Raw genomic sequence first — 20,836 nt, forward strand, 5'->3', positions numbered from 1 at the left:
ATTACTGACAGGTGTACAAAACTTCCTTCTTCCATACAACTGAAGAACAAGACACTACTGAGACCTGGTCTTTTCATTTCGCCATTTCAATGTTCCCACAATAAAGACTTGCTGAGCAATTGCCATTGAGAGCTACATTCCCACATTTAGAGCTACAATTTAGTTATGGACTGCATCATTCCATTGTTTCATCTGTTTATTTCTCTTCTGGGTATCCAATAACGTCAGCTCTTAGAGTACCCTTTTAAAAAACCCTGGTTGCAGATAGAAGACAAATTTTTTAATAGTGCAACTTCTTCATGTGAAAGAACATCAATAACAAAATGTTAGGTTACTTGAGCCAGGAAATGTAGCTAATTCCAAGCTTTATTTTTTGTGAACACTCCTCATGGACAGGGAGAAGGTTTAGTGATGTGTAACGTAAGCAACTGAACACTCAGCCTGGTGATGAAAGCACAATAAAAACATTTATTATGTCCAGACACAAATGACCAAGATCACCAGCCTAGACCACAGCACAGAAACAGAGTTGCAAAAGCACACACCTTAAACCATTGGGTATAAAACAGCAATTCTGAATCTCTGAAGCATATTAAGGCCTGAATTCTTAATATGAACATCTGGATTCTTGCACCTACCAGCACTTGTTTTCCATTTGATAACAGTTGTCCTCCAAAAGCCTATGAAGCACAAAATAGGCAAAGGGACAGGAAAACTGAAGACTAAGCAGCTCCAAGCACACTGCAACCATGGCAGGCAAAACACAAGAGATCATTTTAGAAGTTTAAGCAGTACCTATTTGAAATAGTCTTGAATCCTTCAACGATACCCATTTTAACATGTTTTCTACAGAGTTTTGAACTTAAAAGGATACGGCAGAAGAGCTCCACAGCGAACAGACAAGATCACCCAGGAAGGCTGAAAAAACCAAAAACCACTAGACATTAAAATCCTTGGACTACATGCACAAAACTTGAATTCCCTTCCAAGTTCATGCTATAGCCAGTTTTACTATGTTTCCCAGCTTTGGAAGTCTAAGTGTTTCACACTGCACTTAGTCTGCAAAAAAGACTTTTCATTTATTTGCAAGAGTTCACATAAAGATAGCTCTAAGGTTGTGCAGCAACCCCTTTCTCTCATGCCATTTACAGTAGTTATTCATCCTCTCCCTTTTTGCAGTTTTTGCTTCTAAGAAGAAACAATTCCGATAACACCCTACACCCATCACCAAGGAGTGAAGAACGCAGCCTTACACAGAATGAGTTTTCTAAAGACAGAACAATGCTGGCTGCTGAGCAGTGAAGGCCCCTACCCGACAGTATTCTGGGACAGAAGGGCTCAAAGGGACACAGGGAGGTGGCAGCAAACAGAGATGTAGGACACTGATCCCAATGCAGCAGATAAGGAAGGGCAAAGAGTGACATCACATTCAGTATGGAATTACTTTTCCTCAAAAGACAAACAAAAGAACATATTGTGGCAACTATGTTTATGGTATCCCAGTTCTTGTTATTCTCCTTCCCTTATAAGGCATAACACAAAAAATAGCTAAAAACACTTAATTTCCAACTCCTCAGTCCTGAGGGGAAAAAAAACCCAAAAAAGGTTATTTTCCTCCCTTAAGTTTTTATCTTCCTTTTCCCCTATAACTAGCAGCTGCCTTTGCCTCTGTCTTCCAGTCCTTTTAATACTTAGTCTGATCTTCCTGATTACAGATCATGCTGTGATGTTTTCAGGTCAAGCCAAGTGACATTAGTGAAAGATCTGCTCTCATCTGGCAAATGAGTTGGCAGTTATGAAGCAAATTAAATCATTTGAGTGGCATTAGAAAGCAGGAAGTGCTCTCCATGATGTTGATGTCCTTCCTTCTCCTGAAAATGGCAGCAGTTTCCTCGTTTATAAAGTTAAAATTACACCAAAAACCACTTCAGAAAAAGGAACTAAAAATTAACCGGCACACCCACTATAAACATAAGGGTCCCTAGCCAAGCACCTTTCATTTTTTAGAGTTAACTCACAGTTCTACACTATCAGGTGAACTCTCATGACAAAACCCATCAAAATTCTCTACTGCTACCTGTACCTATATGGAAAAAATAACCCAAAATCACATACCCAAAGGTATCAGCAGTGAAATTCTAGTGTTATTTCTTCCAATCTCTCTCATGACTTCCAGAGTGACAAAGTTCACATATCCAAAGATGAAGCCCATAATTTTTCAGTGAAAAATACCCTGCTATTGGAAAGTAGTAACAAAATACTGGCAATTCCAGTGTAAGAAAAAAAAGAAGACTAAAAAACCCTTAAAAACTAAAATAAAGAGGAAAAAAATCCCTAATTATCTACAAGTTCCTACAGTCCATAATTAGCATAGTACATATATGTAGAATCAACAAAATAATTTTGCACTTTGCCAATTACATGTGTTTAAAAAAACCTTCAGCAATCTACTTATACTAAATTGAGGCTTCCCACTGCCAGAAGCTTGTAAGAACCTTTCCTTCAGAAATATTTCTAAAGTAGAATTAATAGGACATCATCTCACAGATGACGGAAAGAAAAATCTGAAAAAACACCAAAGCAGAACACTAAAAAATATCCACACCATTGATAGCTACAGAGCAACAAGGAGTGAAGAGAATTGTGACAGAAGTCTGCAAGTCAGGATAAAAATTTGTGTGACAAGAATGTAAGATTTTTAAAGACATGTTTTATTTGGTCATCATCCAAAAACGAGTATTTTGTTATAACAATGAAGCATCTATGTCAGTACTTTGACAATATCATGGATGAGTCGCTCACCTTTACCACAGGGAGATCAAAAACTTCTCGAGATTCTCCAACTTCTGGATTGTCCCCATCTTCTGAAATAATATGAGAGGCCAGTGCATTGTAAGAAACTTCCTTTGCTTTCCCAGCTTTCAGAAGTTGGATAACCTAAAGCCAAAAAGAGAACAGGGAGAAGTCAACAATTTTTAGCAACTTTTATTTGAGAAAAACATTACTGCAAGAAGACACTAACACTGGATGGATGGATGAATATGACCTTCTCTCTTGGCTGTCCTCCTGTAGGTGGTCAGAACTTTCCCTGAAGTTGCCAAACACATTTAAAACCTGACTGCCAAAGGTTTACACCTCTTCTATCTTTTCATCATTGCATCTGAAGAGCTACTTTTCAAAACAATTAATGTTGGGTTAGAAACTGGGGAAATGCCAAGGTTTTTCCAAAATATGTATTCCTCAAAAAACATATTAAAACAGTTTTCCCTCTTTTAATATGGCAGAGAAAACAAGCTCTTGTAAGTCTTTGTTTTTGCATAGGGTAGCTCTGGAAGTGTTTGAATATACTTTAAAATAAGAGCCTGAATTCTAAGGATTAAGTGATTTCATGAAATAGAGAGGAAAAACTCCAACAAGTAGGATTCATGCTCCTTGAATTAGTTACCTTCAGGAGCTGTAACTGAAGTGCCTCTCTGCTCTGTCCTGAGAATGCAGAGCACCTCCCAACTACCAAAGCACATCTCACCCCCAGTTTTGCAAGGCCCAAACAGCAGATGCTGCTTCAAAAGTTCAGTGTTCTCTCAGCTCTGCTGTAGAGATCTGTGTGATGAATCCAGCCCTGCACCTCAAAAACCAGGCCTTCCATTTGAATGGAGAAGGTAAGGGAGGAAGAGAAAAATGTCTTAAAACATTACGGTCTAAAAGAGTTCAAAAGTTAAAAATGCCATTTAAGGTCATTGTTTCATTTTCCCTTTATTATTCAGAAATAATGATTTAGAACAAAACTGGTGCGATGCTCATCTTCAGAAACGTACCAGGGACAGATGCATATCCCTGCAAACCTGCTGGGGACATTCCCTTCAAAACAGAATGCTCTGCCCACAACAGTGAACAGCAGAGAGCAAGGCAATGCATCCATCAAACAAAAATTTAATTAATTGATCCTTAAGCAATTACTCCCTATCCTGTACATTCACCAGGACAAAGAGGCACTGAAAAAGACTCAAAACATAGCATCAAGCTATTTTACAAAGCATTTCTGCCAAGCAGAAAAAGAGGGATAGAAAATCACCACTCATTGAGGAGACAATTTTGGCACTTCCTGACTGAAGTGCCTGACTTTAAAACTCCATTTAAGCAAACAAAAATAAACTTTTTTTTTGGGCAATGGATGAATATTACCAAGAGTTACTCTAAAATAACCAAGAAAATTGATCATGAGCTTGCTGCTCTTGTCATCACTGCCAGAAACAGGAGTGAATGTTTCCATTTTGCACACCAATCCCCTAAATCATGATACACCTTCCTGCATGAAATCCAGTTAACTGTGAAGAAACACAGGATGCTATCATTCCAAATGGGGAAGCTAAATCCAAATAAAGCACTTTTGAAAACAGAAGGTATTTAAGAACTGTCTCAGCACATGAGCTCCTTGTCTCACAGCTCTCCCTGAGTTACAATCCCATTCAACTGCTCATTTAGGGGAAGGCTAAAAAAAGGAGTGAACGTCATGAAAACTGAGAACACAAATCTGACAGCATCAGAAAGAAGCTATAAATAATGTGCTAAAAGTATGATTTTTTGTTGCATTACAGAACTTGTGCAAAACATCTGCTTATACAAAAAGTTACAATGGCTTCATGTAGTAGTTTAAACACTATAAATGTGATACATAATAAGGCATTTGATTATTTTATGTGTCATGAAAAAGTCTCTTCCTAATTTAGCTCATGTCATCTTCAAAACTCCTCTCAGAATACACAACTTCTTCAGATTAAGTAGTGCCTGGACTGAAAAGTTGTATTGGCACAACTAAAGAACTCACACTGATATCAACCATATACCTGTAACCAGAAAACAGAATGCTGAAAAGCCTTAATATGAACACTGTAAAAATCCTGCATTTTAGGCATTGGTTTATACCAATTAAATGAAACTTCTTTTTTTGTGGGAGAATGAAAATTTTATCTTGTTCTCTCGCGTTAAAATCTGTGTTGGAAGAAACACAAGGAATAGTTCAAAGTTAAGAAGTAAGACAATGGGCATAAAATTAAATTAAACAAGATAACCAAAACCCAAATATCCTGTTCAAAGACCTTGTGCTGCATTGCATTAGTTTTTATCTATTTCTGAAGAAAATACTGATTTTTTAACTGGTGCTTCCAAAATATGATGGTTTGGGTTTTTATGCTTGAGGAAAGCAGGAAGAGCATTTATTAAAAGAGAAAGAATAGCTGATATCTACTCATCACCCTCAGTAAGGTGTGAGGAACAAAATGCACCCAATGGAATAGAATGGATTTGAAGTTGAGAGCCAGTCTAATTTTCCCTCATTTGCCAAAGAACACTTCGGCACAATTCCAGACTTTTGTTTCCCTTCCAATTTATGCTGCACATGCTTTAATAGGCAGTGGGCATGCAGTCATTCACCTGAATAAATTACTTTTTTCCCCTTATTCTGGGATATGTTTTGATTAGTGTACTCACTTTTGCTAGGCCTGTTTTAATATTTATTACAGTAACTGGTTTTCTGTTTTCTGTAAAACCATTTAGAAATTTAAGCTGATCAAAGTGTGCTCCTCCCCAGAACATGGAAGATATTCTTTGCAAAATCAAGCTGGTGTCCACGTAAAAAAGCACCAAATGTATCAGCAATTTGTGTATCAGTAATGGGACAAATTTCACCCTAAGAACTGAGTTTGATTTACAATTCCTGCATTCTGTCTTGGCTCAAAACACACCTCAGGTGCCCCAGGGTATCACAGAGGACACCCACAGGAGGGTGTCCTGGTCACAGCAAGGATAAGAGTTAATTTATTCTCAGTAGCTGCTAAGGTTCCGTGTTTTGGATTCAGAACAGGAATAATGTTGATAACACACTGATGTTTTGGTTTTTGCTAAGTTGTGTTTATCCCAAGTCAAGGACTACTTTTTCATGTCTCATGCTCTGCCAGTGAGGAGGTACAAAGAAGGCTGGGAGGGAGCACAGCCTGGACAGGTGACCCAAACTGGCCAAAGGAATATTCCACATGACAGCATGTCATGCCCAGTATAGAAACTGAGTGAGTTATCCATAAGGACTGATCTGGGCTCAGGAATGAAGTCTGCCATCAGCCAGTGGATGGTGAGAAATTGTACTGTGCATCACTTGCTTGGGGTTTTTTTTCTTTCCTTTTTTCTTACCATTATTATTTACCATTACTATTGTACCTTACCTCGTTTTCAACTATTAAACTGCTTTTAACTCAACCTACAAGTCTAATTTTTTAATCTCTTCCCCATTACACTGCGTAGGGGTGGGGGTGAGATAGCAGCTGGGTTGTGCTTTGTTGCCAGCTGGGCTAAAGCCAGTACAGAGGGTTCTCCCAGGAGCTGGCCCCAAGCTCTGCTGAGCTCAGCCCAGCCCAGCTCACCTTCTCACTCTGACCCAGCTCTGCCTCCCAAGCCAGGCAGAGGAAAATTCAGTGCACCGAATATGAAGCAAATCAAAGCCCTATCACAATGACTCTGACTGCAAAAAAGAGTAAAATTTAACATGAGAAAGAAAACCAGTTTAAGAGAATGCTTGTCTACTTTCTCTACAAGAAATCTGCTCATTGTCCTCCCATGTCAACACACAATTAAGAACAGGCCTTTCAGGACTATTCCTACGACAAATGATGTACAAGAGTGCTACAGGAGTTTTGCACTCATCCTCATACACATAATACTAACATTCATGCTGTAGGGTTTTTGATAAGTACGGGAATTTGTTTTCAGAGCACTATGCCACTATCTAAAATTTTATGTCTAATGCCTAAACAACGAAATTTTCTATCTAGATACCTGTAAGAAGTTTTCATCCTGATTTTTAACTGTATTCTTCCTAGACTGTATCTCTTTCAGCACAATAGGAATGAAAACCATCGGAACAGACCAGTGCCTGTGTCTCCAGTTCACTTACAGGCTTACGAAGCTCAGTGCCAGGACAGGAGGCAAAAGGAACCCAACGCTTGAGCTAAGACTTTATGCAGCAAATACCAGAGAGGCAAAGACTTTAACTTCAGCGCGAAGCATGCAGTAACCTGCATGCAGGAAGCTGCTGTCCTAGAACTCTGTACGGCGCACTCCGAACACCTGTCTAATTGGACACGCCACTGAAACTTTGTTTCAGCCACCTTCGCCCAGCACTGGCGTTATTCCCGGAAAGGCCCCCTGCGTTACCCAGGGCTCTGCTCCAGGGCACTGAGAGCGGGCCGGGCGGTCCCTGGCCTAAACTGCACCAGCACCGCACCGGGCGGCCTCGGGGCGGTACCAGGGCCGTGCTCGGGGCCGCGCCAAGGCGGGAAGGTCTGTGTGGGAGGGAAGAGCCAGTCCGGCCCCCCGTGACGAACCTTCCCCATGGCCTGTCCCTATGTACCCGCACGAAACCGGGCACAGGGAGGGGCCGGGCCTGGCGAGTGCTTGAGTCGGAGGAGCGGCAGCGGCGGCGGCCGCTGCCCCCGCTGCCCGCCCGGCCCGGCCCGGCCCAGGAAGTCCCTCCGCCCGCTCCTCCTCCGCTCAGGAGGCTCTGGCGGGGCCTGCGCGGCGGGGCCGCGGCTCCCATGGCGGCGGCGGCGGCGCTTCCCGCGGGCACGGCCGGGATCGGGGCCGGGATCGGGACCGGGGTCTGGACTGGCCGCCTCCCCTCCCCCCCAGCCACCCCTCACGGTCCCTCAGGCGCGCTCCCCCCCACTCCCGCCCTTTCCCCGTGAGGCGGCGCGAGCCTCGAGCCCGCGCGTGGTAGCCGGACGATTCCACAGTGCCCCCCCCGCAGGGATGGGGTGGGGGGGAACGAAGGGGAAGGCAGGAATGATCTGAAGGGATGACCCGGTACCTTGGGGTCGATGTCTCCCACCACGAAGAACTTGACGTCTTTGAACATCTCCTCCGGGACTTTCAGCTCTTCCTCGTCGTCCGCCAACATGGTCCCGGCTGGCAGCAGGGAGCGCTCCCCCCCCGCCCGCTATTCTCCCGCGCTCACTGTAAAAAACCCGCCGGGGCCCGGGTCTCTCCCGTCCCCCTCCCCCCGCAGAGCCGCCGAACCGCGCGAGCAAGGCGCGCGCTGCGGGACACACCATCCCCCGCCGGGACGTAGGGGGGGTGGAAGGGGGAGGGGAGAGCCGCCCCCACAAAGCGGCTCCCCCCGCCCGATCAGCCACCACAGCTGCTGCAGGGCCGCGCCCGCTTCTGATGCACAGGCGCTATCCCTGCTCCTCCCTCTTTCCCCGAACCGGACCGGCAGACAGCATCCGGGTCCGGATCTCCCCCCGCGCGGGATGCAATGGACTCGCCCCGAACGACAGAGGCGGGCAGCGGGGATACCCGGCCCCGCCCATTGGGGGGAGGGAAGAGGGAGGGAAGGCGACAGCCCTTGGCCACGCCCCTCGGGTCGTCCAGGCCCCGCCCCGTCAGGCCCCGCCCCTCGGCCAAGCCGTGAGGGGACGCGGGTGATGGCGGCGGGGCCGCTCAGCAGCCACTGCGGGCCAATGGCTGTGGTGTGTATTATAGCACCCAGCTCCCCAGCGAACGTACCGACTGCTCCTGAAATCATAACACACAACCGCTAAGGTTGGAAAATACCTATAAGGTCATCGAGTCCCACCGAAATAAGGCATTTTCCTCAGAAACTGCAAAGCATCCATCTACATTGATAGGGAACCCTCCTCGCTGGGGATGTATCTTAACTATTTTAGATAATAGAAAACAGAAATTATCACTTTATATAAGGTATAGTCAACAGAAAGAAGTGAGCACTTTCAGAGCCTGCTTCATGTCATATATTTTAAACATTGCTGCATTGACAGGGATGTTTAAAACATAGATATTATAATTGTATCTATATAATAAGCATGCTGTTTTCCAAAGGAGTTATGGACCCCCTCATAATACTTTGATGTGGACAATGTTTCCCTCCCATACTTGGAGCAGTGTTAAGAGATAGCATTGCGAGGTTTACTGGAATAAAAATACAGGGCACCTACTGTTTCCCTCCTGCCTGCAAGGCCTGCCTCACTTTCCTGGGAGGAAACTATTTTTTCTACCTATGTTATTCTTGAAATTATGGTAGAAACTGCAAATCGGTTTACAAGACATTTATTTACTTTTATGATAAAGGTTTCACCCAGGTCTCCTGGATCTCCACATGACATCGTCCCCTTTCTACTTCAGCAATGCAAGAAATACGCAACCTATCACCAGCTCTTTTTCCACTCCAGAAAGAACATTTCATTGAAGGTTTTACTGTTTTGCCCACCCTCCTGATGGCATTTTCTTTTTAAAGTGAAAATCAAACTAAAAAGTGCTTAACTTTTATATGGTAAACTTTTTTGTTGTGGAGCAGGAAAAAATAGTAGAAATAGCCACCTGCTTTTAAATCTATTTATCCCTTTTTTTCAACAATTCATATTCTCATCTCACTTTCTATCTTTTCTAATAATCTATGTTTAGGGTAATTTTCTTCTGTGTCATGTGTTTCCTGTACTGTCTTTGAAAAGACTTCTCTGTGCTCTGCTTTTCTTTATTGCTACTCTCCAGGCTGCCCTGTCCAGCCTTTGCTTTCTTAGTTCCCTAATTTTCACTCTTTCCAACTCCACCTTTGATCCATTTTGACTTCTTCACACTAAACTGGACCACTTTGACCAAAATCTTCCTTCACCTGCAGCAAAATATTTTTCATATTCTTCTTGATCTATCAGATTTCATTAACACCACTGCTTCCTGAGCTTCCTTTCCTGCTGGATTTCACTGCCTCCATAATTGCCTGCATCTTCCAGCACTGGTAATTTTCACTTGTTCTCTTTGATAAATATAGCTATCTCTCAGGTTTCTATTCCAAATTCTTCTCTGAGTTCTTTCCTGTTTCTGATGTCAATCACTACATAGATTCATCTTTCTCGGTGCAATCATTAAATTGCCCTTTCCCACAGGGATACTTTCCTTATATCTGAGTCTCTACACTATCACAAATTCCCACTCCACATGAAGAAAACTAAGGTTTTGTCCTCCAAGGGTTTGTTCTCTTGATTTCCCTTCTCTGCCTATTTTCTTTATTACTCTAATGAGTTCCTCCAGCCTTCCTATCCTTTGGATTTTCCAGAGTAACCTAAATTTTGGCTCTTCATATAACTCCAAGATTACAAATATTTCAAAACAGGCGTTATGCTAATATTGGCAAAAAAAAAAAAAAAAAAAAGCAAACCACCTGCACACATTTTTCATAATATTGCCCCTTCCCAAACTTTCAGCTGGAGTTGCAGCTGTCAGGTGGGACCGTCTTGGATCTTCCATTTGTTCAGCTAGTCAAATCAGAAGAATATGAGGTGAATTTGCTGTTTTAAATCACAATAATTTTAAAATTCTCTAGAAATAGAAGGTCAGATTCCTATGTCAAATCATTGCAAAATCAATTTTCCACAAATAAAAAGTACCCATACATAAGGGTAATTGTAATTATCCTTAAGGGTAAATAGGATTTTTTTAACTATAATAAAAATTTAAGAACAAAGGGTGGTTCCATCCACAGGATGGAAGTGTAATGGAATGTGAAAAAAAAAAGAAAATTTAAGAATTTACTATAATAGGTTTACCAGAAGAAAAGTGTTTCATAAATGTGGTTCTGTATAGCAAAGAGAAAGTTGTTGTTGCCCTGACCTGGGATGTGGGACATGGACTTTTGAGTCTGTTCTCCTCTTCCTGAATGGAGTAAAAGTAACTTTGCTGAGGCACAAGGCAGCGATGGCCACTGGATGCCTAAATCCTCTGGATGTTCCTCAACCATATTGATACCATTTTCCATAGAAATGGGAAGAATGAAACCATCCCACCTTCCCTCCCCCAAATGAATGAGCACTGGAGGCAGCTCCTGGACAGAGCCCCAGAGCTGTGCTTGGTGACAGCAGCACTTGGAAAATCCTGCCCAGCTGGAGCAGATGCCAGGCAGGTGACCAGCTGTGCAGCACAGCCAAAACAGGGCTGTTTCTATTATGTGCCATGAGACAATGCACAGCAACAACTCTACAGAAAACCTGCCTGCTAGCACTTTAAACACCTGCCAGTTCTAATGGCCCTGATGAGAAATTCTCTAGATCTCAATACTGGATTGCACACAGAGGCTGTTGTACTATCAGCAGTGCTACTAATCTCATACAGAAATAGCTTTCTTTATTCACAACTTTTTATCTTCAAAATGACCACTCCCAGAAGAAAAGACTACTGTCAGGAGTCACAAATTTTTCCCCTTAAGTTCTAAATAAGCAGTGGAATTAAATTAATGAACATATTTTTACTTCTTTATGTATTTAATGAGTCACCTGTCAAGACATTATTTCAATTTTAGCAATTAGACTATTTCTAGAAAAAATGAATAGTTTCACAGTTTCACACCATGTGTGTGATCTTGTTTCCGGACCATAAGAGCAGAAAACTAGATGGAAAACATATGTTTTTGAACAAGAAAAATATGTTATTGAACAAGAAAAATATCCCCTGAATTTGGCAGAAATAAATACCGGCTTCTGCTCGCAGGTCAGCACACAGAACTAAGTCAAATTGGTGGGCTGGTCTCACTGCTCAGGTGTAGAGCAAAGTGCTCTCATGTATTTAGCCTCAGTATGGATTTGTCAGGTTATGAGTAAAGCTCATCTGCACGAGCTGAGTCACAATGGAAGGAGGGGGAACCCAATTCATACTCTGCAAGGTGCTTCCAGCCCCATCCCAGGGCTCATCAGCCCATCAAAAGTCCATCTCTGCAAGCCAGAGGAGCACAGGGGCACACAGGAGGGTGGGAACCCACACCAAGGCACCTCACAAGGCCTCCAAAGTGTCCCCAGAGGGAGAGCAGGGGAAGGCCATTGGTGCTTCCCCGCTGGTGAGAGTGCTCTGAGATGATGTGACACTGGCCGTGTACACGTTTGTCATCACCAGTCGTGTCACATCAACAGTACATTATCTGTGCTAGAAACACTCCTCTGAACTCTTAACTGCGAGAGCTCTGTCCAGAGAACTTCATGAGCATGTTTCCAGAAGAACTGTGATCTAAATTTTGTGTTGGATGTTGCTTGCACGAGGTGAAAGCCCACCAAGCTGACAAGATTTGTCCAGACAATTAGTCTTTGCTTACATAAATGCCTTATCTGTGTGCACAAATGATTATATGAAAAATTCATTCTCACCTACAAAATCATATTTAGGCATAATTACTTGTGAAAAAACAACAGCTCGATTTTTTTTATCTTGGAGTTAATTAAATTCGGAGCTCAGATTAAACTGTATATGTATTTTACTCCAGTGAGCAGAAGGCTTTCTTTGTCCTTTGTTAATAATACATACTTGTTTGAGAGCAGCTGGCTCTCTAGATGTTACTTTTCCAACAAAATATATCTTCACAAAGTACCCAGTGTTTTACAGAAGCTGATGCTAGTTTCAATGTGCCTGGAAAGTTGTTGAAAATCCCAAAAGGCATGCTGCCTGCATTATCTCCATTCCTATATCTTAACGTGAGTAAGATCTGCTTTTTAATCTGAATCAAAATGTGCAAAACAGGTACACAGAGGGCTCTGTTTTGGCTTGAGCTGTCTATGCATTTTTTCCTCTTTCCTTCAGTGGGACTGCTTGCAATGGCAAATATGATTTATAATTAAAAACTTTCTTATTATCTGTACAGCAACACTGAATCCTAAAAGGCTCCCTTGGAACTGGTAGTTTCATTTTCGATTCTCTTCTAATTCCAGAACTGCACTGAGAATCCCTTGTCATTTGCTTGACAGTTTTCTTTTTTACTATAATAGTTACAAATTTACTTTATTTTTTTTTTTTTTTGCAAGTGCCAAGTAGCAAGTTCTACCTTTGCTATAACTGTGCATGAAGGAGCATGGGGGAAAATGTTCTGATTAGCACATCTGAATGTAAGGTTATTTTTCTGTCAGAAGTGAGATGTAGTGGTAAAAGAGGAGATATACTCCTTTGTGTTACCTGCTAAGGAATATGAAAGGTTCATTCACCTTTACAAATAAATTCTTTCTTTCTTTCCCCCAGACTGCCAATAACCACCTCTATATAAATTAAATATACATATATATACATATATATATACATATATATATATACATATATATATACACATATATATACATATATATATGTATATGTATATATATATATATATATATATATATATATATATATATATACATATATAAGACATTATCCTAATGAGTTTTGGACCTGATTGTATTGCACCAGGAAAGAAGAATGCAGGTCTTCCCACTGCTCTGGGAAAGAACAAATAATTTACCACAAATAAAATGTGATACTATAATTTATAAACTCCATTCTTTGCACCTCAAGAGAAGTCCTTGCTTCTGCTCCAACTAAGGGATCTACCAATTTCTGTGTATTCGCTGAGTCTGAGAAAAAATATTTGTGAAATATGGTGGGTAATTATCCCTGTAGCCCTTCTTTGTCAAGATTACATCATTTACAGGCTTTCCATTGGAGTAAATTAGTATCAGCAAAACAATAGAGAATGCAAATTTTCCTTTGAGCCTGGGCTTTCATTCATGCAGGCTTGCAAAAAAGCTAATGAAACTCGAAGTAACCAAAATTAATTTTTCTAGAAATGAGCAAATCTGGAATTATTTGTGCCAAATTCTTTTTATGTTATTCAAATAAAAATAACACTTGTATTTATTTTTACAATATTAATGCATAAATGCAGAAAAAGGCAACTAAAGTTGGTGGCATTGCAGAAGATACTACAGAACAGTGTGAAGAGTGAGACTGGGTACTGCTCTGAGATGATCCCCAGCATTCATTTATGGCTTTGTGCTTTTGAGTAGAGTGAAAACCCTAAATTTGTGCTGATAAAACATTGACACATACATTGACATCATATCACTCTCTTTCCATATGTTGTCCAGATGATTAAATATTTCCTTTACTCATTCAGGAGGAGGAATGGACAGAAGACACTTGCCTGAGGATGCATCACTATGCTCACACAGAAGCTCCAGTGTCTCGGGGGTGGCCTGTGCTGATCTTTCTGGGAACAGTCCATTAAAGGCAGCTGCTTTTACACAAATTCTCCTGACTCAGTTAGCCCAGGGCTGGCTCGGTGCAGGCAGTGACTCAGGGTTCCTATTCTGGAGCAGAGACAGAGGGCAGCAGCTACACGAGCCCACCTGTGTCACCAGGGAAATTCATATGTAGCCATGGGTCTTAGTGCTAAAGCAAATTGAAAAATATTTCATTGTTGATATATTTTAACAGCAACTGCATCATCTTCAGAGCAGTTCCTCCAACTTACTGAGTGTAAAGCCAGAAGGCCACTTAGATTAACCTTCTACATGGAGCACTGGGAGCAGGATTGATCATTCCATTGTTTGTCCCTAAAAGCAGCCCCAGCCTGGGAGCACATTTCTGCTTTACAACCTTCCCAAATGCTGAAGCTTAGAGAAGCATTTTCAGGGTGGCTGAAAGACAGGTGCCTGCACATCCTTAAATGCAGACACAGTTAGACAAAGTTGTCTGCTGGTGATACAGTACAAACAGAGAAGCTGAACGTATTTGTCACTTATTTCTGGCTGCAGCTTTGGGAAGCTCACAGTGCTTAGACATGGATGTGACTGCACTATGCAGACAACTAGTTATTGTTGCTAGATTGAACTCCCACTTTCAGAAGGAACTGATTTCTATTTCTCACCTATTTTCAAATGAAATGAAGAACTTACACTGATATTCTTGAAAAATGTGTTCTGACAGCATTCTTATAACAGCCTTGAGGCCAGAAGAAACCAGTAGGTCTTCCAGTCAGTTTTCCATATAATTTGTCCTTAGATTTCACCCCAAATACTCCTTCTCTGAGCTAAGGTAATATTGAGTCTTAATCTGAAGACATCAGGAGATGAATCCACTGTTGCTCTTAACTGATCAAACTTAAGATGACCTTGGAGCCATCTTAGTTAATTACAGATTGACTAAGCCATGCAGGAAACATTATGAAATGAGATATTTGTTACTTAAGTACCTGTCTGCCACTCTTGAATGCAAAACAAAAAAAAAAAAAAAAACATATTGATTTGATATCTAGAGTATGTCTATTCTATTGATTTCAACTACTGAGTACTAAGCAGGAGTTGGGATTCAGACAAACAGGTGTCACTGTCAGGACTTTCTCATTAGGGCCTAAGCTGAGGACAAATGCAGGTAAACTGCTTGTACTCTTAGACCAGTTCTGGCTCAAATCCTCTTTTTTGGCTTACAGGAAGCTTTCAGGGAAATAAAGGCTCTGTAAGCCCCCAAATGTCTTGGTTACTTGAAAGCTCTGTGATATGCTAGAGGTGCTGCAATAGGAGCAGATAGATCTCTGAACCAGGAAAGCCAAAAATCCATTTATGTCTCCAGGTCTAACTCCTCTGTCAACTAGCTGGGACCAGGGAAGGCTCCTTCCGTGTCTGGTAAGGTCTTTCACCTCTACCATATCCCTGGTACCTCTACAGCCCAGTCAGATATGCTTAAAAATGTCCAGGAATTGGGAAAACAGGACAAGTGCCATACCACACGCAAGAAATTATGAACACATTGAACCCCTTCAAGACACCAGGCTACAAAGAAGTGGTTTCTTTTTATTTTGGCTAATTACAGCCAAATTTGTTACTTCTCCTGTTTGCTTAAAGGACCATCTTCCTCCTTCATCACTGAGGCTTCTGCCACATTCATGTCAATGTTGGTTATTTTTAATCTTTGACACTGTGGTAGATACAGATATCTGCTAAATCTTTGAAGAAGCCACCGAAAAGGTCTCTGGGTTTATTTAGGACTGGCTTTATTCTCTGTGTAATTTAGAGCAGCTTCAGGATCCCAGGACTTCCCACATCTGAATTCTCAGTGTTGCAAATGGAAGAAGAAATCGTGGTGTGAGGCAGCAAGCACCAAAGCTGTGATGATCTTCCTTCAGGGAGTCAATTACATTTGTTGTTTGTCTTATGGCACACGAAGGTGATTACTGTGTGAGGGCCAGGGTGCATTTATTTAATATATCCTTGAACTCTTGTTACATTTTCCACTCATCTTGTTAGAGCCTTATCTTCCATTACACTCCTTTCCATACGCCTCAAGCTATTATGTGTTATAAGACCAACCTGACCCTCTTGTATCCAAAATATTACTGAATTAAATCAAATTTTTATACTTTTCAACTTGAACAGTTATCTCTCGAAGCACATAACAAACAGATAATGAGATCTGCATTTTATTAGACACAGAGGAGCTCACTGATGTTTAACTATTAGGCAGAACCGTTTTGCTGCTCAGTTACAATTACATTATTTTTCTCTGTGGCTGGAGAGCTGTCAATTGATTTAATCATTCTAAATGTGCAGAAGGGTATTTCCTCAGTGTTCTCTACATTCAGAGAACTGGATACATTTCTACACTTTTTTTCTAAAAGGGAGGGAACTTCCCCATAGTTACATCTCTCTACAGTAATCTTTTTGCCTTAAAATTTTGTGACAGTTTTCCCATGCTTTGCCTCTGAGTCAGGGATCCTTCAAAATCCCACTTTTAGCTTTAAGCATATCCTCAAACCCTGCTCCTTTGGGTAGGACTAAAGCACGTACTTGAAATGAAGCAGTCATGAATGAGGATGGGTTTTTGAAATAAATCCAGCTTAAAAAGGATCTGCTGGCCATGTTCCAAAGGCTGCCATGCACACCATCAAGCTGTAGTGCCCTGCACATCCTGTGCTTTATAGTATATGTTCATCATTTATGATTCACATGGTGCTCATAATCATTAAATGATAACAGCATCAAAGTGGGATCTAATCAATGCAAATATTTAGGTCCATCACAGGCCATGAGAAGATCTGCTCTCCCCAGAAGGGCCCAGCTACCATGTGATTCTCCTGCGTGCTGGGAGCCAACTCACACAGTCATAAATAATCCAGTTAGTAAATATCAGAAGGTCACATACCCTCTCTGGTTCTGTGTGCAGACCCCTGCTCTGGCTCAGTGCAAAGAAAGTGAGACATGAAGAGAGGTGGGTCTAACCCCCTTTGCATTTTAAGCCAAGAAGAACAGAAGGATATATCCATCATTTACTGTATCTAAATTTGTGGAGGCTAATTTCTCATAATAGGCTGCCTTGATTGCACTGAACATACCTTGGAGAGTGGTCTTGCTTTTGTACAGGAAAAGCATGTCTCTCTTCTCTTGAAATGATAAAGGATATAAAAGATAGTAGAGGAGTATTATTATTCAGATAAAGAAAAGAAAGCTTGTTTCACATAGGGATGTCTTTCTGAAATTTACTAAGCTGTCCACAGGATTTAGATATCTACATTTTAGACTCAGTTTAATATAGAAAAAAAAATCTTATTACATTTCAGAATAATAATTCTCCTTGAAATAAATGGGAAAGATTCATCTAGAACCATAGATTTATTCAGAAAAACTATTTCCTCACCTATTTCACTGACGTTCACAGAAAGCAGCTGCCATAATTTTTATAATAAATCCTAGGTATATGGATGGCTAACTCTGCACAGCCTCAGCCTGTACAGTAAACCTCACCTCTGCAGAACAGTCCAGCTGGTTGTTTATTGGTAATTGTTTGCAAGATGCAATTTTAGGAACCTGCTGTGGTTCTCCATGGCCTGTGGTGCTCTTTTGTAACACTTGTCATTAATCTGGGGCTGTAATGTGATGTTTAATGGGGAAGGCCTCTCACTGGGCAGGAGGGATTACCTGGAACAAGGACATCAGGATTTACGGTTCCTTACAGTCACAGCTGTCATAAAAACAGAAAACTTCCTTGAAATGAAGAACAGGCACTGTGGAGAGACCATTTGTCTTTGTGCCACTTCCTCACAACGTGTCAAGCCCAGGACTCCACTTGCAGCCTCCCATCAAGACCTGGCAGTACTGCAGAAGGGATGATGGCAGGAGAAGGACTGAGCACCCGCAGCCAGACTGGCTGGAGTGACGCCAAACTGGAGGGATGGGAAGCACATGTCTGTGTGGGCAGCTCTGCAAGACTGAGACTACCACTAGGAGTCAAAGCAAGGGACAGGAGATGTCATATGTGCGAATGTTAGATGGAAGGCTTTAAAACATGAAAATGTTGGTAGGTTTGGGGTTTTATTCTATTGAATTCTTGGTTGTGGTTATACAGTTGCATTTATAACCCTGGCCAAGTCAATTGCTAGTGGTGACGTGGTAAAAGCTGCCTAAATTAACTACTCTAGTGCTCAAGAAAACAAAGAATGGAGAGACAAGAGCATACAATGAAGGTGTGGAAATGTGGAGAGGAGGAAGGACACTGAGAGTCTGCCCAGAAACTTCTGAAGTTGTATCAGGTCAGATGAGGAGTCCTTTTAAAAACCAGTGATTTTTTTATTTCCAAAATGAGATTCAGATTTGAACTACAGAAGCCACCTTCATATCAGACCCTGAATAATTCAGTAGTGTCAACATGGAAGATGTTTTACTAAATTTACACCAAAATCCTGATAAAATCATAAAAAAAGTTTCAGTCAAAATCTGAAAGCAGAAAATAACCAGAGAAGAGGTGGAAAATTAGCTACAAAAGATGAGCTTACAGGAGTCACCAGCTGACCAAGTCGAATCAGGTCCCTTGCCTCAGGTCAGTCTCTCCAAGGACAAGAATTACATCATCCATTGCACCTACCTGGAGGCACCTGAAGAAAGGGAGGGGATGGCTCTGAAAGGAAAGGAGAAACTCACTGGTGGCAGGTGCCAGCAGCTCCCTCCACACCTGGCAGCTTCACCGTGTGACAAGGCACGGGTGGGCACATCGCTGTACCCCGGGGTGACTCAGAGATGATGGCCTCAGCCCCTCTTGCTGGATAGGTTTTCCCACCAGCAGCTCTTGCGTGAGCATGTTCCCAGTGTCACACATCTTGTCCCCAAAGTGGGAGCTGAGCATGAAGCACAGGGAGATGCTGCAGCTCACACACTGGGCCACCACCTCTGAGCTGCAGTCTACCAACCTTGACTCACAGATCAGCAGCCAGAAAAAAAATCCACTGTTTTTAATAAAATGCTAGTGCTAGACAATTAAAAAGGTCTGGCAACATTTTGCTGTTACAGCAGTGAATACTGGTTGTTAAAAATAATGGCACTACTAATAAAAAACATTGTGAAAAACAGAGAGACATTTAGATACATTTATACAACCACTTCCATCCCATGAGTTCAGAAAATTTTATAGCAGTAGCAAGTAGACTGCTTGATCAGGTGCTTGCTGTGGTAGAAGAGACCAAAACAAGCTATTTCTAACAAGATATTGTCAAATTCTACAGGAGAAATTATGTTTGGGGACCATTAAAAATGGTTGTTTTTGTTCAAATAGCTGGGAAAGTCATGCCCATGATCCAAGGGCAAGCTCTTAATCAGCCTACAGGAGACATCTGCAAGTGCTTTTCTTGCAAAGACATGGGAGCAGACTTATTTTAGCTGCAGACAGAAAGTGTGTGGTCACAACCTACCATTTGACTTTTTCCAACTTGTAAATAATTCCCCTCATTTGTATGAACCTCTCACTCACACAGCAACACAGATATGAAATATAAATAAGCAAAATTCCACAGCTTTTGTATTTTCTCTAATGACCTGCCATGTATGGCTTGAAAATACTTGGAATTTACCTTACTTAAATTAAGACCTGTTCTGCTGACCTGCATGACCTGGGCAGCTTGGGGCAGGGAAACATCCAGCTACACTGAATAATCAGGGGAAAGAAAATATTCCACAACTGGAAGGAAGCATAATGTGAATATGGATCTGAGGCACTCGGATGGTACCCTAGCTGAGAAAGCTGTACAACCATGCCAGTGCTTCCTTGGGCAGGTAGGGATGTGGCTGTGGCTGTTCAGAGATCTCCAGGAAGGAGGCAGCAACCAAAGGCCTATAAGGAAATCAGGCTGCTGAGTGGAAGAAAAGACATCCCTTCAGGATGGCATAAGTGGTTTAATTTTTGCACCTGTATACCAACTAGTTACAATAACAAAACTAGCTCTGAATGTTGCAGTGAGAGGAGGTTTGGGAATAAGGTACTCCAGCCAATGGAAGTGGGTTGCCCAGTGGGCATGGAAACATATTGACAAGGAGTCAAAGGGAGTGTAATGGGGATGAAAGTAGGTATACGAAAAAAAGTTGAAGAACTTCTGGCTCAGAAAACAGATGAGAGTGATTTCTGTTCTTAATGTGGTAAACGGATCCTAAAATGTTTTGCCTCTTAGCTCGAAAGAACATTTCCAGACTATGGATGGATTTATGTAAATAAAGGTTCAGAAACTTGCCATCTGCAAGGCAGCAGAAAGGTAACCTGGAAAACACCACACAACAGAAAAATTCATGTTCAGCCTCACACTATAACAGCCTTCCCTATAGCTTCACACCTATGCAAATTATCTGTCACAATGCATAAATCTCAAGATAAACAAACCTCTTCCACAACTTGGCATACGGAAAAAGGGTCTGAACTGAAATGGTAATTGAGTTTTAGAGACCCATCCATTTGCTGTCATCATGCCATCTGTCTCCCTGGCAGAGTCCTGACAGCTTGCATTGGCAGCTTTGATTGCCAAAGCTCATGTATTAAGTTAGATTTACCTAGTCTTCCCACGCGCAGTTTCTTATTTTTCTATGGCCCTGCTATTCTAGATGATTCACAGAACTGCAGGATACCCTGTGTTCCCAGAAGCATAATATATTTTGGTATTTTAAACTTTTTTTTTTTTTTTAATCAGAAATATGGATAATTTTCTGTTGTGGTTTGTAAGCCACCTGTAGACACC

General features: G+C 41.7%; 1 protein-coding gene across 2 annotated transcripts in view; it reads right to left on the reverse strand.

Annotated features, from left to right (window-relative positions):
- Positions 1-8,290, reverse strand: part of PAXIP1 (PAX interacting protein 1) — a 29,788-nt gene extending 21,498 nt beyond the window's left edge. For both annotated transcript variants that reach the window (XM_058832914.1, XM_058832913.1), the window contains exons 1-3: positions 7,856-8,290; positions 2,803-2,937; positions 875-918 (exon numbers count right to left, since the gene is read on the reverse strand). In XM_058832914.1, coding sequence (XP_058688897.1) covers positions 875-918; positions 2,803-2,937; positions 7,856-7,945 — 269 coding nt within the window. In that variant the 5' untranslated portion in view covers positions 7,946-8,290. The remainder of the gene's footprint in view (positions 1-874; positions 919-2,802; positions 2,938-7,855) is intronic.
- Positions 8,291-20,836: the final 12,546 nt, after the last annotated feature.

This window comes from Poecile atricapillus, chromosome 2, assembly GCF_030490865.1.
Source record: "Poecile atricapillus isolate bPoeAtr1 chromosome 2, bPoeAtr1.hap1, whole genome shotgun sequence".
NCBI classification, from domain to species: domain Eukaryota; kingdom Metazoa; phylum Chordata; class Aves; order Passeriformes; family Paridae; genus Poecile; species Poecile atricapillus.